The 23498-nt window shown below is 58.6% G+C and overlaps 3 protein-coding genes across 3 annotated transcripts; 1 reads left to right on the top strand and 2 right to left on the bottom strand.

The window, feature by feature from the left end:
- The first annotated feature begins 7546 nt into the window (after positions 1 to 7546).
- MISP3 (MISP family member 3) lies at positions 7547 to 9152 on the top strand. The gene is made up of 3 exons (XM_049788362.1): positions 7547 to 8270; positions 8569 to 8642; positions 8916 to 9152. Exons 1-3 carry the CDS (start codon positions 7547 to 7549, stop codon positions 8931 to 8933), a joined length of 816 nt encoding a protein of 271 aa, XP_049644319.1. The 3' UTR covers positions 8934 to 9152.
- A 5836-nt stretch (positions 9153 to 14988) lies between these two features.
- Positions 14989 to 18960, bottom strand: C15H19orf67 (chromosome 15 C19orf67 homolog). Its single transcript, XM_049788527.1, has 6 exons — positions 18596 to 18960; positions 16907 to 17051; positions 16698 to 16798; positions 16226 to 16411; positions 15655 to 15789; positions 14989 to 15166 (listed from the first exon to the last, which is right to left on the bottom strand). The coding sequence occupies exons 1-6, from the start codon at positions 18958 to 18960 to the stop codon at positions 14989 to 14991; spliced, it is 1110 nt and encodes a 369-aa protein (XP_049644484.1).
- Positions 18961 to 19822: 862 nt separating this feature from the next.
- SAMD1 (sterile alpha motif domain containing 1) lies at positions 19823 to 22925 on the bottom strand. Its single transcript, XM_049788518.1, is given in 6 exon segments — positions 19823 to 20578; positions 20700 to 20811; positions 20917 to 21013; positions 21141 to 21435; positions 21907 to 22904; positions 22907 to 22925. Coding segments are annotated over 6 exon segments (1680 nt in total). The 3' UTR covers positions 19823 to 20419.
- Between the last annotated feature and the right edge of the window lie 573 nt (positions 22926 to 23498).

Here is a 23498-nt window from a genome sequence, read left to right on the forward strand (position 1 = left end):
GGCTGCCCAGAGGCCGGCTCGGCGGCGTTGGCTGCGACTCTGGGGCCTGCGGGGTGTGCAGCGGGGTGAAGGGCAGGTTGGGGGCGGGCCGGGGGCGGGGGTCTGCGGGCGGCACCGGGCGAGCTGGTCCGGCGGGTTTGGGTCGGAGGCGGGAGGCGGCCGGCCAGGGGGGCCGGGGGCCAGCGGGCGGTTCTGGGGAGGCGCTATCAGCTATCCTGATCAATTATTCACCAGCCCAGGCCGGCCCAGGCAGGCCGCTCCAGCTCCTCTCTGCAGGGGCAGCAGGCGGGGGCCCAGGGGGGCTGCAGGAGACCCCGTGCCAGTCCCCTGCACCCCTGGGCCCTCAAGTCCACAAGGCGCCCCCCACCCTCTGCTAACTAACATCTTGGCAGAAGCCTCAAAGTCGGGCCTGAGACAGTGAGACAGATAGGGGTGCCCATAGTGGGGTTCTGATACCCCCAGCTCCAGAGCCTGGGGGCGCTGGTCTGGAGTCTGAAAACTGGGTCCAGGTCCTGGCAGGCTTGGGGCACAATTTGGAATGCCAGGGATCGAACTCAGGTCCATCCTGGGTCAGCCACGTGCAAGGCAAACACCCTACCTACCACCGTGCTATATCGCTCAGGCCCAGGGCAAGAACTTTCAAAAATTTCTTTCTTTCTTTTTTTCTTTTTTTCTTTTTTTATTTTTTTTTTGGTTTTTGGGCCACACCCGGCAGAGCTCAGAGATTACTCCTGGCTCTATGCTCAGAAATCACTCCTGGCAGGCTTGGGGGACCATATGGGTGCCAGGATTCGAACCGATGACTTTCTTACCATGCTATCTCTCCGGCCCCTCAACATTTTCTTTTGACCTCCACTATTCTTCTCTCTCCACCCCCCAGGTCCATTTATTTATTTATTTATTGGTTTATTGGTTTATTTTGGGCCACACCCGGTAACGCTCAGGGTTACTCTGGCTATGAGCTCAAAAGTCGCTCCTGGCCTGGGGGACCATATGGGACGCCCGGGAATCGAACCACAGTCTGTCCTAGGCTAGCGCTGGCAAGGCAGACACCTTACCTCTAGCGCCACCGCGCCCGGCCCCTCCCTTTATTTATTTTTATTTTTTGGTTTTTGGGTCACTCCTGGCTCTGCGCTCAGAAATCGCTCCTGGCAGGAATGGGGAACCATATGGGATGCTGGGATTCGAACCACCATCCCTTCTGGATCGGCTGCATGCAAAACAAATGCCCTACCGCTGTGTTGTCTCTCCGGCCTAACCCCAGGTCTCTTTAAAACATTAAAAAAAACAATGTTGGGCCCGGAGAGATAGCACAGTGGCGTTTGCCTTGCAAGCAGCCGATCCAGGACCAAAGGTGGTTGGTTCGAATCCCGGTGTCCCATATGGTCCCCCATGCCTGCCAGGAGCTATTTCTGAGCAGACAGCCAGGAGTAACCCTGAGCAACGCCTGGTGTGGCCCAAAATAAAAAAAAAAACCAAAAAAAAAAAACAAAACAAAACAATGTTGTGCTTGGGGACATGTGATGATGAGATCAAAATCAGGAGCTGCCAGAGGCCAGACACAGAGGCCAGACACATGTCCAACCAATTGAGTACCACTTCTAGCCCTGAGGTTGCCTATTATGGCTGCAAAATATTCTGTCCTGTGCCTTTTCTCTGGCTGCGTAGTATCCCACAACATGGATGAACTGTTTTTATTTCCCTCTACTCTCAGTGGGCACGTGAGTTTCACCAGGCTTTCCAGTGAAAATGTGTTTTCATTTCCAAACTGGGCCAGTGCTTGGGGACAGCTCCACCCAGACTTGCCTGCTGTGCCTTTCAAGGCTGAGATGTTAGGTCCAGAGCCATAGCACATTGGATAGGGTATTTGTCTTGTGCATAGCCAACCCAGGTTCAATCCTCAGCATCCCACAGGGTCCTCCAAGTGTGCCAGAAGGGATTTTTGAGTGCAGAGCCAAGACTGAGGTGTTTACTTCCAGCATTGGTGGTGTGTGTGTGTGTGTGTGTGTGTGTGTGTGTGTGTGTGTGTGTCCACAGCCACACAGAACCTTATACATTTGTTTTTGTTTACTTTTGGGTCACACCCTGCTGTTGTCCCTCTTCTATCTCCCCTTTTTTAAATATGAGGGCCCTGCTCACCTGACAACAGCAACACCTGGCAGCGCTCAGGGGTTCCTCCTAGCTCTACTCTCAGAAATCGCTCCTGGCGGGCTCGGGGGACCATATGGGATGCTGGGATTCAAACCACCGTCCCTGTACATGCAAGGCAAACACCCTACCTCCATGCTATCTCTCCAGCCCCCTTATATATTTCTATTTCTCCCCCCCAAAGATGCCCGGAATCAGGCCCAGAGCCTTGCCTAACTGGGTGAGTTCTTTCTGAGCAGCTCTATCCCTGCCCCTAAGGAATCATTCGTGGGGTGCTGGGGACTGAACCAGGGGATTCCACGAGCCAAGCCTGTGCCCAGTCCTGTTAGAATCGCTTAGTTCTGATGAATGATTTTAGGGCTACTCTTGTTGTGTTTTTTTTACTTACTTTATTTAAACACCATAATTACAAGGTTGTTCATACTATAGTTGTTTTGTTGTTGTTGTTGTTGTTGTTGTTTATTTTTGGGGGTGGCCATCCCCATGATGCTCAGGGGTCACTCCTTGCTTTGTGCTCAGAAATTACTCCTGGCTGGCGCAGGGGACCATATGGGATGCTGGGGGTGGGGATCGAACCTGGGTTGGTGCATCCAAGGCGAACACTTTGTCTTTTTATTTTGTTTTGTTTTGGGGCCACACCTGGCGGCGCTCAGGAGTTATTCCTGGCTCTGTGCTCAAAAGTTGCTCCTGGGGGCCGGAGAGATAGCATGGAGGTAAGGCGTTTGCCTCTCATGCAGGAGGTCATCGGTTCGAATCCCGGCGTCCCATATATGGTCCTCCCGTGCCTGCCAGGAGCAATTTCTGAGCCTGGAGCCAGGAATAACCCCTGAGCACTGCCGGGTGTGACCCAAAAAACCACAAAAAAAAAAAAAAAAAAAAAGTTGCTCCTGGCAGGCTTGGGGGACCATATGGGATGCTGGGATTTGAACCACTGTTCTTCATAGATTGGCTGCGTGCAAGGAAAACGTCCTACTGCTGTGTTATTTCTCCGGCCCACTTTAACTTTTTTTTTTTTTTTTTTTTTTTGGCTTTTTGGGTCACATCCACCAGTGCTCAGGGGTTCCTCCTGGCTCTATGCCCAGAAGTCGCTCCTGGCGGGCTCGGGGGACCATATGGGATGCCTGGATTCAAACTACCGTCTTTCTGCATGCAACGCAAATGCCCTACCTCCATGCTATCTCTCTGGCCCCTGTCTTACTATTGTTCCGACCCTTTTTATTTTATTATTATTTATTTTTTTTTTAGTTACAAAGTTGTTCATGTTTGAGTTTCAATGTCCTACACCCTTTAGCAGGGCACATTTTCTGTCACAAATGTCCCCAGTTTCCCTTCCACCCTCCTCCCTGCCCTCTCCCCTGCCTGCCTCTGTGGCAGACATTTTTCTTCTGTCTCTGTCTCTGCATCTGTCTCTGGTCCCTTCTAGACACTGTGCTTTTCTCTTTCTTCTTCCTTTCTTTCTTCCTTCCTTCCTTCCTTCCTTTCTTTCTTTCTTTATCTCTTTCTTTCTTTTTCTCTTTCTTTCATTCTTTCTTTCTTTCCCTTCTTTCTTCTTTCTTTCTTCTTTCTTTCTTTCTTTCCATCTTTCTTTCTCTTTCTTTCTTTCTTTCTTTTTCGTTCTTTCTTTTCCTTTCTTTCTTTCTTTCTCTCTTTCTTTCTCTTCTCTCTTCTCTTTCTTCTTTCTTCTTTCTTTCTTCTTCTCTTCTTTCTTTCTTTTTTTTCTTTTCTTTCTTTTTTCTTTCTTTTTCTTTCTTTCTTTCTTTCTTCTTTCTTTTTCTTTCTTTCTTATCTTTCTTTCTCTCTCTCTCTCTCATCTTTCTTTCTTTCTTTCTTTCTTTTTTCTTTCTTTTTCTTTCTTTCTTCTTTTCTTTCTTTCTTTTCTTTCTTTCTCTCTTTTTCTTTCTTTCTCTCTTTCTCTCTGCCTAATCTAGTCTCTCTCTCTCTCTCCCTCTCTCTCTCTCTCTTTCTCTTTGGTTTTTGGGTCACACCCGGCAGTGCTCAGGAGTTACTCCTGGCTCTACGCTCAGAAATCACCCTGGCAGGCTCAGGGAACCATATGGATGTCGGATTTGAACCATCGACTTCTACATCCAAGGCAAGTGCCTTACCTCCATGCTATCTCTCTGGCCTCTTGACACTGTGCTTGTCAATATCTTTACTGAAGGGGTATCCTGCATATTTATTAGTCTTCAGCACCCAGTTCTTGTCTGGAATGATCGTTTCTGACTTTCCTTGTCTTAGTGCTCCCTTCTCCACCTTCACTGCTATTTGTGGCAAGGGGTACTCTTGTCAAAGATAAGGAATGAACCCCAGGAAATGCTGGGGGCCACACTAACCCGACTGTCTATCGCTCTACCACCCCTCCACCCAATAAATACTGTTGTTTTTCTTGTTTGTTTTGTTTTGGGGGGCACACTCAGCAGCGCTCAGGGTTTCTCCCGGCTTTGCGCTCAGAAATCACTCCTGGCAGCGTGGAGGACTATATGGGATGATGAGGATCGAACCTAGGCCTGTCCTGGTTCGCTGTGTACAAAGCAAACTCCCTACTGCTATGCTATCACTCAGCTCCTGTTTGTCTTTTTTGTCTTGTTTTGTTTTGTATTGTTCTTGGGCCACACCTGGCCACACACAGGGGTTACTCTCCTGGCTATGTGCTCAGAAATCGCTCCTGGCTGGGGGATCATACGGGACGCTGGGGGATCGAACCGTGGTCTGTCCTGGTTCAGGCCGTGCAAGGCAAACGCCCTACTACTGTGTCATTGTTCTGGCACCTGTTTACTTGTCTTTTATGCCATAAAGGCGCTATTTCTGGGAGCTATCTCAGATCGAAGGAACTTTTTTCTTTTTTTGTTTTTGTTTGGGTGCCACACCCTGCAGTTCTCAGGGCTTCCTCCCAGCCCTGTGCTCAGGGCTCACTTCTGCGGGCTCCAGTGGGGACCACCAGGGTACCAGGGGCAGGCTCTAGGCACCAGGCACCGGAGACTTGCGGGCAGAGGGGAGTAGGATGGATGAGATGGTGTAGTTAATGGAATAAAGCAGCACACTGCTCACATTCCGGGAAGCAGGAAGGAGAGAGAAAAACTGCAAATACAGCAAGAGGAAGTATGTCTGTGTCTAGAGTGAAGAAGGGCCGTGAGTCACAGAGAAGTGACTACTGGAGGCCGGGGGCGAAGAAAAGTCATGCAAAGGCCCTGTGGCAGGAAAGCAGGTACAGGGGTGGCGCTTAAGGGCAGCAGGGTGTGAGTCGGGCATGCCCAAATCTGGGGGCTCCTGAGATCTGACCAGTGGCTGAAGCATGCGAGGAATGTGCTGGAACTTCTCAGACTGGGCGGAGCGAGTCCTGGAGCACCTTAGTGACAGAAGGACAGAGAGGACGCAGGTGCGACCTGCAGAGAGGGCGTGGGGAGTGGCCGGGAGATGGAGATACAGGGCAGCCTGTGTGTGCCAGGCTGAGTCACAGTGGGACCGCGATAATGGGGTGATGTCTCAGGGTAGCAGATCTCATGGGGTGCAGGGTGTACACGTAGCTGGTGGAAGAAGCCTGGGCATACTGCTGGGAAGGGCGCAGAGATGGGGGGGTTGGGGGGCCCATGAGAACTCCTCACCCTACTGTCTGCTCTTCCCTCAAGGTCCCTGAAGGAAACTGGCACCCAGGCCACAGAGGCACAGACCCAGAGAGTGCGAGGGAGGCAGCAGGCAGAAGTGAGAGGGTACCAAGTCATGGAAGATTCCAGGCTTCCAGCCTTCCCTAATTTTTTTGGGGGGGGTGCAAATCGACAGTGCTCGGGGGACCCTATGGAATCGGCAGCGTGCAAGGTTACAGACTTAACCACTGTACTATCTCTCTGACCTCCATTTAACCCCCAGAACTGTAAGGAGGTCACCCCTCAGCACCGAACCAGGAAAAGCCCGGGAGCACCACCACTAGATGAGACTGAAAACAACAGAAATGAAAGCTCCTGACATGGAGTGGGAGAGAAGGTCCAAGTACAGGATCTGGGTTCAAGAACCGACAATGGGCCAGCAGCTCCAGGAAGGGCTGCGAGAGGAGTGAGGGAAGTCGGATCATTGCAGGTTCCTTCCTGAGGCTATGGGGAGGGGGGTGTCTAGAGGGTGTCCCCCAAAATGAATGTAGCTCAGGAGTAGAGTGGAAGTGTGAGGGTCAGTGCTGGACCCCTAATGAGAGGAGAAAGAGAGAGAAAAAGAAAGAAAGAAACAAAGAAAGAAAAAGAAAGAAAAAAGAAGAAAGAAAAAAGAAGAAAGAAGCAAGAAAGAAAAGAAAAAAAAGAAAGAAAAGAAAAAGAAAGAAAGAAAGAAAGAAAGAAAGAAAGAAAAAGAAAGAAAGAAAGAAAGAAAGAAAAAAGAAAGAAAGAAAGAAAGGCCAGAGCAATAGTACAGTGGGAAGGGTGTTTGCCTGGCACGCAGAGGGTTTGATCCCCGGCATCCTACGCTCGCCATAGGGTTCCCCCCCCCCGCCCCCAGCACTGCCAGGAGTGATTCCTGAGTGCAGTCAGGAATAAGTTCTGACAAGGTGTGGCTGCAAAACAAAACAGGACAAACAATAAGAAAAAATAGAAGAGAAGGGAAAGCAGGGAGGGAGAAGGGAGAGAAGAAAAAAGAAAAAAAAAAGTAAAGAAAAAGGAATGGAAAAAAGAGGGAGGGGAGGGTTGGAGGCAGGACCCTTGGGACGGGTCTCCCAGGGGCTGGCCGCTGCCCTTGTCCACAGTCCGCGGCTCTGTCCGTCCGGGGTGGCCAAAGTGACCAACTCCCGCAGCCACCGGCGCGTCCCTCCGTCCCTCGCCACCCGCGCGCAGCCGGCGACCTGGGCTCCTTGCCCGCCCAAGGAGGCCGAGCGGGCTCTGTGCCGGGGCCGGCCCTTCGGGCGCCTCCTCCTGCCCTAGAGGTGGCCGCAGGGGTGGGGACTGGAGGGGCTGCCCAAGGGTCGGGCCTGCCCAAGGTGGGGAGACGGTGTTGGGGTCACGCGCACCTGCGGCCCCGGAGCTCGCCATTTGGGCCAAGCCGGGAGCCCGGAAGGGGGCCAGGCTGGACCCCCGCGAGTGGACAGGCGGGGTCCGGCGCCTCAAGGCGGCGGCGGGGCGGGGCCGAGGCCTCCGGACAGGTGCAGGGGGCGGTGCCCGACTCTGCCTTAACCCCTGGGGCCGCTCCCGAGGCCTGGGGCGGGTCAGAGAGGCGGCCGGTGCCGGCGACGCCTTGGAACCTTCCAGGTCTCCTGCGCGGCGCAAGCGCAGGCCACGGGCGTCGGGGCTGAGCATCTTAAAACCTGGCCGCGGGCAGCTTCTAAAGCTTCGGATCTGGACCCCCGAGGCCTTCTGGGCCGGAGAGCGGCGCCCTGGGGTCCCCGGAGGAGCGGGGCACCGGGCCGGCCACCGAGGCGGCGCCCATGCCCTCTTCCCCGCCGGGCGAGGCCACCCTGGAGCAGGACAGCTCGGAGTTGGCGCGCCCCGAGCCGGGCGGCGATATGGCGGGGGCCCCGGGACCCCCGGGACACTGTCCCCCCGCTGGGAGCACTGGGAGCGGCTCCCCGGCCCCCGGGCGCCGTTCCTCCCCAACCCCGGAGGAGCCCCTCCTGGAGACCCCGATCGAGCGCGAGATACGCCTGGGCTGCCAGCGCGAGGAGAGCCTGCGACGGAGCCGGGGCCTGAGCCCGCGCCGCGCGGGAGGCGAACTCGTGGAGCTGCGCGTACGGCCGCTGCTCAGCCGGCCCGACCCGGGCCCCACGCGCCCGCGCGCCCTGGAGCGCGCCCGGGCCGGCGCGCAGATGCAGCGGGACATCGAGCGCGAGGCGCACCGGCAGGCGGAGCTCGCGAGCCCCGTGGGTCCCGTGGGCCCGGCCCCACCGCGCGCCCCGCAGCCGCTCGGAGAACTTCGGCGCTTCTTCGAGGCCGGGGGCGCTTCGGGCCCGCCGCGGGGATCCGGGCCCGGCGGCCGCTGCCCGGTGTTGGCGCGCGCCCCGCCGCCCGTGGCGCCGTCGCAGCTGCTGCTGCAGGAGGTGCGGGAGGCGCAGGACCGCGAGCGGGAGCTGCGGCGACAGCGCCGCTGCGTCTACGGCCCCGCCGGGGTGCCCGAACCGGAGATGGAGCCGGAGCCGGCGCGCACTCTCGCGCGTAAGCCGCCGCGCCCCGTGCGCCCCGCGCTCCACCTCCCCGCTAGGCCCCACGGATGGGGTTATCCCCCGAGGGCCAGCCCACCCAGACTCCCGAGGTTGGGAGCGCAGATCGGGGGCTCCAGGGCGCCCCACACGGGTTCCAGGCGGCCCTGCACGCTGGTCCCTCCCCGCGCACCTCCCCTCTCCAAACGGAGGCGTCCCTGGGCCCAGCGCGTTGGAGGGGCGCGGCCGCCTGCAGCTGGCAAGGGCGCGACTGAGCGTGTCACACACACCCCTTTTTCTCCATCCCTCCGCAGCCAGCCGGGGTGACGGCAAATTGGCGGTGATCTGGCCTCCCCGCAGGAAGAACCCCGAGAACGCCCTGGAACAGGTGGGCACCTCCTTTTCTTTTCTCTTCTTTTCTTCTCGTTCCTTTCCCCGCTTGCCCTTGGGCACCCCACCCCAGCACCCCGCACATGGCTATCCCCCATTCCCGTAGCAGCGAATCCCCGAAGCGAAGCTCCGCGCCCCCTTGGGCGGGACCCACAGTTCCCCTCGCGGCCTGCGGGTGGCGAGGTGGCGGCCGGGGATGGAGGCGCGAGCGCGCGCGCGCTCGGGTCCCGGGACTGGCCTGAGTGAGCTTTGGCCGCTGCTTCCCACCCAGGACGAGCGGAAACCTTGAGGCTGACGCGGACCAGGGTGGGGGGATCCCCTCCCCACATGCTATGCAAGGCCGCAAGAGGAGGGTCTCACCCCAATGGAGAGGAAATTCACCCGCTTGGAACCAACGCGCGCCCGCCCCCAACTCACACGCACGCACCCCTGCGCGCCACCTGCAAACCGAGTCGCCTCTGCAAGAAAGCCGGGGCCCCGCCCCAAATAAAATAACCCCCCTTTTTTCTCCTTGAGCCCCACAAAGCTGTTTTCTGCTGCGTCTTTTTCCTCCCAGGGGCCGGGGCTTGGAGAGGGGGATTAGGCTAAACGGGTGTGTGTGGAAAGCCGCGGGAAAGGCAGGAATGTGACCCCCCCCATCCCGCGTCCAGTTCTGGGACTGGGGGTCCCTAACCTCGCACCCGCCAGGGCTCCTCCTGGCGGCGCGGGGGCGAACTGCGCCCCCCCCAGCACGTTCTGCCAATGGCGCGGGCTTGGAGGCGGGGATAAGTTGTCCAGTCCCGGCGGCGTAAACAATAGTTCCCCACCTAAAGAAAAATAAAGTGAGGGCGGGCGCGGGCGGAAAAGAAAAAGAAAAAAGAAAAAGAAAGTGGGGTGTAGGTGAAAGTACCAGCTCCTTAGCTGGGAAAGCTTAAGCGCGAGGTCCCCTGGGCGCCTCGTTCCTATGGCCCCCAAATGCCCAGCAGTACGTGGGACAACCCCCCACCCTGCAAAAAGCAAAACTAAACCAAACCACCATTAGACTTTGGAGAACAGTTTTTACTTCCCTAGAGCCCGCCTGTTAGTTCTGGGGGACCAGACTGGACCGAAGGGCAAAACAGGGACCACTTGTAAGCGTCTTCATCCTGCACCATCGCCCCAAGTGAACACCATTTGGGGGCTGTTTGCTTTTTTTTTTTTTTTTTTTTTGGTTTTGAGGTCACATCCGGCAGTGCTCAGGAGTTCCTCCTGGCTCTACTCTCAGAGGTCGCTCCTGGCAGGCATGGGAGACCATATGGGATGCCGGGATTCAAACCATCGTCCTTCCGCATAAGGCAAACGCCCTACCTCCAAGCTATCTCTCCGGCCCCACTCTGCTTTTTTGAGCCACCGCGTAGACTCTATGGGGTGGGGTGCTAGGGATCCAAGAACCCCTTAGCCACTTGCAAGGCAGATTCGTTACCCTCTGCACTATCTTCAGAGAACACTTCTTTGTTTAGGGGCCACACCTGGCGGTGATTCAGGGCTCACTCCTGGCTCTGTGCTTACGGCTGGAGATCCAACCTGGGCAGACCACGTGCAAGACAAAAGACAACCCCCCTATCCTATGGCTCTTGTTCCTTTAAACCTAGTTTTCTTTGGTTTGGGGGCCCACACCCCATGGTCCAGGGGGTTGTTACTTCTAGCTTTATGTTCCAGGGGACCTGGAGACCAGCCCCTTGCAGAGATCCCCCCTTGAGCCCACTCCAGTTGAAAATGATGGGGGGTGGGCCCGGAACGATAGCACAGCGGTGTTTGCCTTGCAAGCAGCCGATCCAGGACCAAAGGTGGTTGGTTCGAATCCCGGTGTCCCATATGGTCCCCCGTGCCTGCCAGGAGCTATTTCTGAGCAGACGGACAGGAGTAACCCCTGAGCATCGGCCGGGTGTGACAAGAAAGGAAGGAAGGAAGGAAGGAAGGAAAAGGGAAGGAAGGAAGGAAGGAAGGAAGGAAGGAAGGAAGGAAGGAAGGAAGGAAGGAAGGAAGGAAGGAAGGAAGGAAGGAAGGAAAGAAAGAAGAAAGAAAGAAAGAAAGAAAGAAAGAAAGAAAAAAGAAAGAAAGAAAGAAAGAAAGAGGGGCCGGGTAGGTGGCGCTGGAGGTAAGGTGTCTGCCTTGCAAGCGCTAGCCAAGGAAGACCGCGGTTCGATCCCCCCTCCCATATGGTCCCCCCAAGCCAGGGCGATTTCTGAGCACATAACCAGGAGTAACCCCTGAGCGTCAAACGGGTGTGGCCCAAAAAAAAAAAAAGAAAGAAAGAAAGAAAGAAAGAAAGAAAGAAAGAAAGAAAGAAAGAAAGAAAGAAAGAAAGAAAGAAAGAAGAAAGAAAGAAAGAAAGAAAGAAGAGGGGCCGGGCGTGGCGCTAAAGGTAAGGTGTCTGCCTTGCCAGCACTAGCCTAGGACGGACCGTGGTTCGATCCCCCGGTGTCCCATATGGTCCCCCAAGCCAGGAGCGACTTCTGAGCACATAGCCAGGAGTAACCCCTGAGCGTCAAATGGGTGTGGCCCAAAAACCAAAAAAAAAAAAAAAAAGAAAGAAAGAAAGAAAGAAAGAAAGAAAAAAAGAAAGAAAGAAAGAAAGAAAATGATGGGGGGTGGTCACATTCGGTGGTGCTCAGGGATCAGCCATGGAGGGGCATAGGGGACCCTATGGTATGCCAGGGATCAAATTGGGGTCAGCGGTGTATAAAGTTCTTTTAATTAATTAATTAATTAATTTATTTAGGTTTTGGGTGCATACCCTGCAGTGTTCAGGGGTTCCTCCTGGCTCTGCACTCAGAAATCGCTCCTGGGGGGGCCGGAGAGATAGCATGGAGGTAGGGCTTTGCCTTGCATTCAGAAGGATAGTGATTCAAATCCTGGATTTCCATATGGTCCCCATGCCTGCCAGGAGTGATTTCTGAGTGTAGAGCCAGGAGTAACCCTGAGTGTTGCTGGGTGTGACCCAAAAACCAAAAAAAAGAAAAAAGAAAAGAAAAAAAGGGGCTGGAGAGATAGCATGGAGGTAAGGTGTTTGCCTTGCATGCAGGTCGGTGGTTCGAATCCCAGCATCCCATATGGTCCCCCGAGCCTGCCAGGAGCAATTTCTGAGCGTAGAGCCAGGAGTAACCCCTAAGCGCTGCCAGGTGTGACCCCCCAAAAATAAATAAATCACTCCTGACAGGCTCAGAGGACCATATGGGATGTTGGAACCACCGTCCTTCCTGAATGTCCGTCCTGAGTCGGCTGCTTGCAAGTCAAACACCCTACCGCTGTGCCCTGTATAAAGTATAAAGTTTTTTATCTGCTCTACTACCTAAACAGCCCAGTGGGACTCACAATTTTTGGGCATGGTCACACTCACCTATGCTCAAATCTTTTTTTTTTTTTTTTTGGTTTTTGGGCCACACCCGGCAGTGCTCATGGGTTACTTCTGGCTGTCTGCTCAGAAATAGCTCCTGGCAGGCACGGGGGGGACCATATGGGACACCGGGATTCGAACCAACCACCTTTGGTCCTGGATCGGCTGCTTGCAAGGCAAACGCCGCTGTGCTATCTCTCCGGGCCCTCAAATCTTTCTACCTCTGAGTTCAGTGATCATTCCTGGCAGTGGAGGCTGGAGTGATGGCACAGCAATAGGGTGTTTGCTTTGCACACGGCAGACCTGGGGCAGGCCTGAGTTCGATCCTTGGCATCCCATAGTGTCCCCCGAGCCTGCCAGGAGCAATTTCTAAGTGCAGAGACAGAAGGAACCCCTGAGCACCACTGTGTATGACAAAATATCAAAAACAAATAATTCCTGGCAGTGCTCCGGGGTCACTGAAGTTACCAGCCATTGAACCTGAGTCCATCGTGTGCTAGGCAAGCACCTTACCTGCTGTACTATCTTTCTGGCACCCCAGAATGCACTTTTGAGCCCCCATACTAGCCCTAAGAAGCAGGTCATGGGGAGTGGGTTTCACTAGCCAGGCTAACTGGGGTCTTGATTGCAAATGTCTGTGATGATGCTCCCCCTTACATTCTGCCCATTAATTGGAATCTGGGGGTGTCTGGAGGTGAGCTTTGGCAACAGCTTTGGGTCAAGCCACCCTGACCCCATCCTCAGGGTTGGGCCCTGGAGCTGAGCAAGAGCATCACAAAGCAGGGAGGCCGCTTCTCCCTGAGCCAGGAGTGATCCCTAAGTGTGGGCCAAAACACCAAAAAATAAACGAATTAGAGGGTGGAGCGATAGCACAGCTGGGTGGATGTTTGCCTTGTAGCAGTTGACCCAGGTTCTATCCATAGCATCCCATAAGGTCCTCCAAGTATGACAGGAGTAACCACTGAGTGCCACTGGTGTCCCCCCCCCAAATCAAAATGAAAAACAACCTGAGCTGGAGAGATGACTTAGAGAGGCAGGGCACTTGTTGTATGTGGGGTGTCAGACTGTAGCCATGACTCTGCACAGTTCCTGAGCACCACCAGGAGTGTCTCCAAAACAAAAAAAATTATCTTTTTTTTTTTCAAACTTGGGGTCTTGAACTTTTTTTCTTGTTTTTATTTTTTTCGGGGGGGGGTACACCCGACAGCGCTCAGGGGTTACTCCTGGCTCGGTGCTCAGAAATCACTCCTGGCAGGCTCAGGGGACCATATGGAATGAATGCTGGAGATACAATCCTGTTGGCAGCCTGGAAGGCAAACGCACTACCATTGTGCTATCACTCCGCCCCAGGTGCGTTGAACTTGGGAGGAACCAAATCTACCTTTAAGCTGAATCTCTTTTTTACTTTTTTGTTTGTTTTTTTTGTTTAGGAGTCATACCTGGTGGTGCTCCCGGGTTACTCTTGGCTCAGCACTCAGGGGAATCAATCCTGAAGGGCTCTTGGTGACTATCGGGGATGCTGAGGATCGAACTTTGACATTTGACTAATGCTTTGACATTTTTGGTTTTGTTTTGTTTTGTTTTGTTTTTGGGCCACACTCGGCGGTGCTCAGGGGTTATTCCTGGCTGTCTGCTCAGAAATAGCTCCTGACAGGTACGGGGGGACCATATGGGACACCGGGATTCGAACCAACCACCTTTGGTCCTGGATCAGCTGCTTGCAAGGCAAACGCCGCTAAGCTATCTCTCCGGGCTGCTTTGACATTTTTATAGAACCAGGAGCGTGTGTGTGTGTGTGTGTGTGTGTGTGTGTGTGTGTGTGTGTGTGTGTGTGTGTGTGTGTGTGTGTGTGTACATGACGGTACTCAGGGTTTACCATCACACCTGGAGGCGCTCAGCTCAGGGATTACTCCCTGTGGTGTTTGAAGATTGACTCAATAAGGTGACAGAGATCGACTTCGGGTCAGGGGTTACTCCTAGCTCTGTGCTGCTCGGAAATCACTCCTGGCCGGCTAGGGAAACCCTATGAGATGCCAAGGATCAAATCCCGGTCTCTCCCGTGCAAGCAAACGGCCTCCCTGCTCTGCCATTTCTTGGGCCCCTGACAGTGATTTTCAATCCTTTTCCCTCCACCCCTGGGTGCGTTTTCGTGCATAATCCCGGAAATAAATATAAACATGAAATCAGCTGAACCAACAGCACCTTGCCCCAAAGCACCCATGCAGGCTCTGAGCATGTCCTTCACTCCCGTGAGGACGGGGTTCACCCAGAAACATCGCTTCGTCTTTAGTGGAGTTCGAAGTGGGGGAGGCAGCCACACCCCTCTCCACGCACAGGCCCATCCCAGCTCGGGCTCCACCAACCGCTCGCTGAAGCTCGGAAGTCGGGTAAGTTCGCATCCCAGATCCTGCGGGCTCGTGTGCGGTCCACGATTGCGGGTGAGGCACCCGAACTGGAGCATTTCACGCCGCCCGCGCCCGCCCGGGTCACGCAGTCCTGACGCTTGCAAGACATTCCCAAAGAGCCAGAACCAGCGAGGACCGGGACTCGCTCCTGGAGCATGCTGGGAAATTGAGTCTTTTAGCCGCTCGATCAACTACTTCCGGGTCAAATGTCGGTAATGGGCGTGCCCTTTCCGTCTGCCCGAAACTTGCGGTTCTCCGGGTTCCGCTACTTCCCTTTCGGCTTCACGTGCGCCGTCTGCGCATGCCCACAAAGCGCTCCGGCCGCGGACTACATCTCCCAGGAGGCCTCGCGAGCGAGGGGCGTAGCCTGGTTGCCCGGTGGGCGTGACGTTGCGCGGCGCTCGGAGCGGACGCGAAATCTGCGACTTTCTTTTATTTAACGCCCAGGCGGCGCATCTGCGCCTAGGGCTGATGCATACCCGGAAAGGGTCCCCGGCTGCCGGCCCTGGAGGACGAGTGAGTCCCCTTGCCCTCCCGCCTGCCCTCGAGCCTGGAGCTGTCAAGCTCCCAACTCCGGGCCGGGTTCAAGACCCCAGTGCGGGCCAGGCCGTCGGGGGCGCATCTGCGCTGGGGGGTCTCGTCGGGCCCGCCTGGCCCGTGAGGATCTGGACCAGCAGGTCGGTGGCCAGTATGTGCGATGGCTCCTCGAACCCGATGGTCAGCAGCTGCTGGTAGTCGCCGAGTGGCTGCGGACACAAGATCCTGGGGGCCGAGGTGGACAGACAGGTCGGGTTGAGGCTTTGCACCTCTGGTTTTGGGGAGAGCCCCAGAGGCTGGGGCCCTTGCTGGCTGTGTGTTCTTGAGCTGGCCTGGCCGCTTAACATCGCTGGCCACCTGTTTCTTTCTTTGTAACAATGCAGCCAGCACTGTAGACCTCGGCTGGGTGCCTACCTCACTCTGGACAAAGCACTTTTTTGTTCTGTTTTGGGGTCACACCCGGAAGTGCTGGGGATTACTGCTGGTGGTGCTGGGTAGACCCTATGGGATGCCGGGGATTGAACCCGGATCTGCCCCATGCAAAGCAAGCACCCTCGTCACTCACTGTCCTATCTTTTCAGCCCCAGCACAAAGAGCTTTTATGGGCATAATAAAAAATGTGAAATCAAAGTGTGTCTGTGTCTGTGGAGAGGTGTCCTGGGGGTTTGGGGTGTCCGGATGAGGTGCCTCTGCCGCCCGGCCCTGGCCCCTACCAGGAGTAAAGGTCGTCCTCTGCGGGGACAAGGGGCACCCATCGGCCGATGGACCACAGCTTCTGAATCTGCGGGCACGAATTGGCCGGACTCTGCCCCGTGTCCTCCCACGTGTCTCGGTAGCACAGGAAGTAGCTGGGGAGGAAGGCAGGCCGAGATGTGGCTCAGGACTGCAGTGAGACCAGGGTTCCAGCCCCAGCACTGCCCCAAAGCACCAAGCCGTGGCCAGTTTCCTGGTTTCTGCCTTTGAAGGCTTCTGCTGAGGCTGGGCGGCTCACTCGTGTGAAGCCACAGGTTCTTGGGGTTAGCAGTGAGTGAGTGAGTGACTCAGTCGGAACCTTCCCTGTCCCCACCCACCCACCCACCCACCTTCACCACGAGCAGAGCTCAAAGCTCTCTTAAAAAGGCATTTTGGAAATCCGATCATGGGTGGGGAGGAGAGCCTTGGCATCTGGGTTCTCTCCCTGACACAGTAACCCAAAAGTGATCACTTAAAAATGAAGGTCTTGCTCTCTAGGTGGGCAGGGGATCAGAGGGGCCAGGGAAGACTAGGTCTGGTGAGGGGACCCACTACTCCACGCTGGGCTCTTGGCCTCTGCAGGTGGGGTCTGGCACTTTCTCCAGGTTCCAGCGCATCTTCTTATAGAGGTACCGGGGAAAGCGGCTGGCGGTGTAGGCCGCGGGGGCGCAGTAACGGAAGATGGTGACCTCATGGGAAGGACTGATGGAGAACCGGCCGCAAAAAAAGCAGGAGATGCTAGGACCAGAGAGAAAGTATAATGGGTAGGGCACTTGCTTTGCACAGGCCTACCCCGGTTATTAGATCTCTAGCATCCCACAGGGTCCCCTGAGCACTGCCAGGAGTCATTTCTAAGCACAGAGCCAGGAGGAATTGCTGAGAGCCCCCGGGTGTGGCTCATAATCCAAAGTAAATATAAAGTAGGAGATGCTGAACGGGCAGAGCGGGGAAGTGGGGGTACAGCCAGCCCTGTCCCTGCCCATCCCATCCCATCCCCATTCCCTTCCCTGTCTGCCTCTGCTACCTCAGGGGGTTGCTTTCCTCCAGATCCACGAACCCGAAGGACGCATACATGAGAACCAGCTGCTCCAGGCGCAGGGTCAGCTGCTGGGAGATACTCAAGAGCTGAGGGGTGCAGAGTCGGGGTGGGACAGAGTGAGTGTGGGGGGACCCGGACAGGGACATCCTCTCCTGAAGAACCAACTCCTGCCCCCCACCCACAGCCACACACACCCCCTTCCGGACCAGCTCCTGCATGCTGCCATAGATGGGGGGCACGCTGCGGGCTGCCGCCTCCAGGTACAGGAAGTAGGGTTCACACATCTGCAGAAAGGTGGGCGTGGCCTTGGCCAGCTGGTCCTTTTGCACACGGTCCCTGCTGGAGAGAGAAGGAGGTCTGGGGTCCCCTCATGGCTCATCACCTCCTTTCTTTTGGTTTTTGGGTCACACCTGACAGCGCTCAGGGGTTACTCCTGGCTCTAAGCTCAGAAACGGGAGACCATATGGGATGTCGGGATTCATACCACCATCCTTCAGCATGCAAGACAAACGCCCTACCACCATGCTATCTCTCTGGCCCCTTGTTTTGTTTTGTTTTTCCCCTTGGGCCACACCTGATGGCACTCAGGCCTTACTCCTGGCTCTGTGTTCACGGATCACTCCTGGCAGGCTCGGGGCACCCTATGGGATGCCGAGGATCAAACCCGGGTCGGCCTCGTGTCAGCCAAATGCCCCCCAGCTCCAGACCCCACTTTTATGAAGGGAGTTCCACATCCAGCTGTGTTCAGGTCTTACTCCTGGCTCTGTACTTAGGGATCACGCCTGGTGGTGTTCAGAGAATCGTATGGGGTGTCAGGGGTGGAATCTGGGTGCATGGCAAAGGCCTGTCCTAATCTTCTGTTGCTCCCATGTACCCACTTTTATACACCCCCATTTATCCTATCCCCCATTTGCTAGTGTTCCCGCCAACCCCATCCTTGAAGTCATAGCAGACACATGTTGATCCGCCCACACCTGACTGTCACTGAGAGGCCTTCAGAGTTTCAGAGGCACCCCGAATTCTGGGGCTGAAACCAGCCTTCTTCAACGGTTCTCTCCCTGCCCACTAGGACCTGCCCACGTGGCCATCTGCAGCCCCACAAATGGGGCCTGTGATCCCGGCTAAACTGGTTTTCAATCAGTCTACACTCGCGTGTGGGTGGTTGAAGACCACTGGGTCAAAACAGCCTCTCAGGGGATTTCAATGCACACTGAAAGGTGAGAATCACAGCTTCTGGCTGTGTGTGCCCATGTGTGCAGGAGAACACATTGTCTTTTGGGGGCCCGGACTGGATTCCAGGGAGCCCCTCACTCCCCAATAGCTGTTGCTTTTCTGGGTCCTTTCTAGGTTATAAAAAGCCGCCTGCAGCGATGGGACTGGGGTGTGAGCGTGGCTTGCATGGGTGGGTTCAAGGCTTGCTATGGACCTGGGTTGATTCTGGCATCCCATATGATCCCGAGTGCAGAGCCAAGAGTAAATAAGTCCTGAGCAGACCGCGGGTGTGGCCCCCAAGACCCCCCCAAAAATGCCTCACCAACACTGAGAAGCTGGGGAGAAAGATTGGGGAGAAACCAAAAACTATAACAGCCTTCACGTGTTACCAGAAGCTGCCTATTTGGGGGAAGGCCTCTGGCCTCCTAGTTTTGGGGTTCCCAGGACGGCTTGGAGAGAGAGTTACAGCGGGGAGGGCTTGGGCCTGGCAGGTGAGGCCCCATCTGAGTTCCATCCCGGCATCACTTACAGGCCCTCCAGCCCTACCAGGAATGAAATGATTCCTGAGGGCCTCCAGGTGTGGATCAAACCAAGCACAGCCCTCTGCAAAGGCTTTAGGGTCCTGCTGGATGGGTCCCAATGGGCCCCCTTGCCTTCCAGCAGCGCCTCACCTGTACAGAAGGTAGCTCTGGAAATCGTCTGCCTTCTTGAGCAGGTACCGGAGCTGCTGCGTGATGGGGCTGAGCACCACGTCCAGCGGAACCCGCGTCCGGGGACCGGGACCGGGTCCGGGTCCGGAGCTCAGAGGCCGGGGAGGAGGTGGCGTCGAGTTAGAGGTGGAGCGCTCGGTCAGGGGTCCAGGGGAGCCTTTGGCCTCCGCCGCAGTCGCCGCCGGTGGGTCCCCCGATGGGCCAGGGGGCTGCGTGGACCACGAAGCTTCTCCACAGGGCTGAACCCCCGGGTCCGGGCCTTCGGGGGGCGGCATATCTCCGGGTCCCAGGAGAAGCGGCCGCAGGAACCAAGGCTCGTTGGTCATCGAGGGGTCCCAAGCGGCCTGGGGCTGGACTGAGATCACTTGGACCGGGACCTGGCCCGGAGGGCGGCTGCCCTCTGGCTGGGCCCCTGGGGTCTCGACCTCACCTCGGTGCCGGCGCGGCCGGAGTTCGCCTCGTTTGAATTTCAACACGCGGGAGGAGCGCGCCCGGGCGGTGCGCGCCGCCGTGCGCCCTCGGGAATCCGCGCAGACGCGCGCGCGCGCCCCCGGCACGAGTTGCGGAAGCGGGTGGGGTTGGGGCGGGGCATCTCGGGTCTTGACCCCCCCGCCCGAGCTCGCACCTATACGACCCCGGTCTGGGGGTCCTCCTAGTTTGGATGGGGTCAAGCATCACATGTCCACACTCCCGGGACATCCCTACCCAGCGCGCACAGCCTCCCACCTCCAAGGCCCAGAAATCTTTTCATAACACTGGGAGTTGAGACCTGGAAGTTAGAACTTTCTGGGGCTCCACAGGGCCCAACCCCCACCCCCACCCCACCCCCAGGCACCTAGTGGGGCTGAGTGCTTCGTGTGCAGAGAACCATCCCAAATGCCCCAAAGGGGAGGAGGTCAGAGAGAAAGCACAGTGGGCAGGGCGCTGGCCTTGCACAGTGTGCCTGACTCAGGTCCAATCCACCAGGAGTGACTTCTAAGACCAGAATAACCCCTAAAAATAAATGAATAAATAAAGCGCCAGAGGTGCAGTCTTAACTGCTAAGGCAGGGAACCAAAATTTTATTATGTACCTACTGGATACTGGGCCTTCCCCCCCTCCAAAGCAGGCCCCCTCAATCCACTATCCCTTCCAACCCTGACTACTGCCCCATCTCCCCACCCCATACATAAAGTAGATAAGCCGTAGTTGTTTTTTCCCCATTTCTTTTTCTTAAAACTTTTATTTAAAAAACTTCCGGTGCAATATTAAAAAGCAACACAGCCAGCTGGAGCGACAACCAACAGAGGAGGGAGGGAAAGAAAAGACGCGGGGACCCCCCACCCCCAAAGCCTGGGGAGCCTGCGGGGGGCCCAGTAAAGGGATGACGGTCCATCGTCCACCGAGAGAACAAAACAGCTGAACAGAACATTTATATCGAGAACATCTGGCTGAACGCACAGGGGTCTGGGGTAGAGGGAATGCCCCACTTTTTTTTTTTTTTGTCCAAAAAAAATGTCCTGGCCTGGGAGGGGTAGTAGTGAGTGGATAAGTGGGGGTGGGGGCAGATTTGGCCTCCTGGGGGGTCAAATTATAGCCCCTGTCTCTAGGCCGCTCTGGGTTCCTTTTGGAGCAGACTCAGGGGCGCAGCGATGGGGCCGGTGCCCTCTCTTTAGAAACTGTCATGAGGCCTGAGTGTCTGGACTGGGCCCAGGGTTGGGGGTGAGGGGCAGGAGCCGATGCAGGGGGCCGTGGGCGGGAATATGAGGGGGCAGGAGGGGCGGGCCGCCAGGGTGCGCTGGACGCTCAGCCCAGAAAGCTGTCGGGGTCATCATCTTCGAAGTGGCCTTGCTGGAGCACCTTGATGTGGTGCTCATAGATCTTCAGGGCCGGACCCAGGCGGATGGACAGGCCAGTGAGCACGTCGGTGCGTTGCATAAGTAGCAGCGACTTCCCGTCGATCTCCTGGATACAGCAAATGCACACAGAAGTCAGCTCACTATCCTCCCAACCCTCCTCCACCACCTCGTTTTAGAAACCCACACCGGGATTAGGGGTTGAATAAGGGGAGGCTAGGGGCTGTCACCTGCTCCTGAAACGCAGTGGCCTGCTCAGGAAAGCCGGCCTCGGTGAAATATTCCACCACGTCCATCACTGTCCACTCCACGGGGTCCGCCGGCTTCTCCTTGCGCCCCGACCTGCGTCGCGACCAGAGTGAGTAAAGAAAGTGATTATTCTATTGGGTTCGGTCACACTAGGCAGCAGCAGCACCCATCCCTGGGCTTTCCAGAACCCCAACTTACGGGCAGCCAAATGGGATCCCATCAGTCCCGGGAAGGGCTGGTTTTCCCGGAGGCAAAGGCACAGGGGAAGGACAGTCAGGTCCAGGGGTGGCGCAGCCTGGGGGCGAGCAGAGAGCACACCTGTGGCTTTGGCCAGGGGGTTCCTCGCCATGGCCACCCAGTTCCATTCCTTTCCTTCTCCTAGGCTCCCCGTTATGGTTATGTCACCCTAGGGCGCTTCTTACCTGATCCCCCCTCCTTGTTCATCCCCATGAAGATCTGGCGAGGGCCTGGCGCCGGCCCACGCCCCTCGTCCGGGCTCGGGTGGGACCCCGCGGGCGGCCACTCTTTGACCCGCTCCTTGGCGCTCGGGGCACCACCGCCGGGCTCGCCGTTGAGCTGGTGGTGAAGCTGCGGTGGCGGCCCGGCCGGCCTGTCGCTCTCGGCCACCTCGGAGGCCTCGGACACGTCGTCGTCTTCGTCTTCATCGTCCTCGTCGTCGTCCTCGTCGTCTTTCTCAAGCACGGGCTCTTCGTTTCTCTGGGGCGGGCGGAAGAGGAGACCCGGAGTCCGGGGTGGGAGGAGGCCGGGCCGGGCCTGGGGAGGGGGTGGCGTCGCGTCGCGTCGCGTCGAGTCGAGGCTGCGGCCCGGCCAGGGAGAGCGCCCGGAGCGGCCGGGCGCGCAGCCACGGCGGACCAACTTTTCCAAAAGCCCACGCTCCGCTCCGCGCCACGCCACGCGCGGCTGTCCGTGTGTCCGTCCGTCCGCGACCCCGGCGCCCGCCCTCCGCGCGCGCCGCGACTCCCCCCCAGGGGCCACCCCCGCCACGCAGCCGCGCGGGGAGCGCGTTGGAAACTGAGGCTGGAGCGCGCGAAGTCACTTGCCTCGCCAAGGTCACCAAGGCGCGCCTCGCCGGCCGCCGGTCCCCCCGTCCCCCGACCCGGCCTGAGCCCCGGCGCCTACAACTTGGCCCGCACCTGCCCGCCCGCCCGGCGCTCGCTCCTCGCTCACCTTGCTCCGCGCCGCGCGGGCGCTGCTGGCCGGCGGCGCTCGTCCGGGCCTGTCCCCGCGGGGCGGCGCGAGCGCTCCGAGGCGGGTGCGCTCCAGGCGGCCCCGCGTCGCCGCCGCGGCCGCCTCCTCGTCCAGCAGCCCCTGCACGCGGCCGCGGGTGAGCCTGCCGCCGGGCCCGCCGCTGCCCCCGAGGTAGCGCACGACTTCCCGCAGGCTCACGGGCCGCGCCGGGCCGCCGGCGCGCGCCGCGCCCCCCTCCGGCGGCGGCGGCTGCAGCGGCGGCGCGGGCGAGGGCGCGGGCGGCGGCGGGTGCTGCTGCGGCGGCGCCGGCGAGGGTGGCGGCAGCGCCGGCGGCTCCCGGGCGGCGGCGGCGGCGACGGCGGACGCGGCCGGCGGGGCGCGGCGCGGGCCGGCCGGGGGCGCCGGCGGCGGCGGCGGCTGCGCGGACGCGGGCGGCGGCGCGGCCAGGGGCGCGGCCCGCTGCGCGCGGGGGCCCGGCGGCGCGGGGCCGGGCGAAGGGGGCGCTGTGGCGGCGGCCGTGCGGGGCGCCCGGGCCGAGGCGGCGGCGGCGGGCGCGGGCGGCGGCGGCGGGGCGGGCGCGGGCGGCGGCGCGGCGTGGGCGGCGTTGGGGGCCCCGCGCGGGGCGCGCGGCGGGGCCGGCGGGGTGGCTCCGCGGCGGGGCGGCTGGACGCGCGCCGCGTTGCGGTACGAGATGCTCCCCTTGTAGCTGACCCGGAGCACGGCGCGCTGCTGGATCAGTTTCTCGAGCTCGGCGCGCGTGCGCTCCGGCTCCGGCCCGTGCCGCCGCCGCACCATCCGGCAGATGCGCTCCAGGTCGGGCCGCGCCTTGCGCGAGCGCAGCGAGTCGATGGTGTCCAGGATCCACTCCTGGTAGTGCGGGGACGCGGCGGACGACGACGACGACGACGAGGACGAGGCGGCGGCGGCGGCCGTGGCGCCGGCGGCCGTGGCGGCGGTGGCCGCCGTCTCCGGCGGGGCAGGGCCGGGGGCCCCGCCATGCCTCCCGCCCGGCCCGGCTGCACCGTGCGCGCGGCTCTCCTCCCAGCGCGGCGCCCGCTCCCCGGCGCCGGCTCCCCGCTCTCCGCGGCCCGGCTCTCGGCGCTCGGCGCTCGGCTCGCTGCTTCCCTCCGCCGCCGCTGCCCGCCCGTCCGCCCGCCCGCCTCCTCCGCCTGCCCCCCCGGGGGGCGCAGCGCCTCGGCGGAGCGGCGGCGGCGCTGCTGTTTCTTGGCGAGAAAAGAGCGAGCGAGCGAGCGAGGGAGCGCGCGAGAGGGAGCGAGAGCGGAAAACAGTGAGCGAGAGAAAGAAAAGAGGGGAAAAAATAGGCGCTCACTCACTCGCCCGCTCGCCCGCTCTCTCGCTCGCTCGCTCGCACGCACGCACACAGACCCGCTCCTGCTGGGCGCGCGCGGGGCCGGGGATGCGAGCGAGCGAGCGAGCGAGCGGGAGGAGCAGGAGCAGGAGGAGGAGGAGGAGGAGGAGGAGAGGGAGGACGGGGGGAGGAGGGAGCGCGGCTCGGCCCGGCCCCTCCCCGCCGCCGCCGCCGCCGCACGCGCGCCTGCCCGCCCGCCCGC

This window comes from Suncus etruscus, chromosome 15 (assembly GCF_024139225.1).
Source record: "Suncus etruscus isolate mSunEtr1 chromosome 15, mSunEtr1.pri.cur, whole genome shotgun sequence".
Taxonomy (NCBI): domain Eukaryota; kingdom Metazoa; phylum Chordata; class Mammalia; order Eulipotyphla; family Soricidae; genus Suncus; species Suncus etruscus.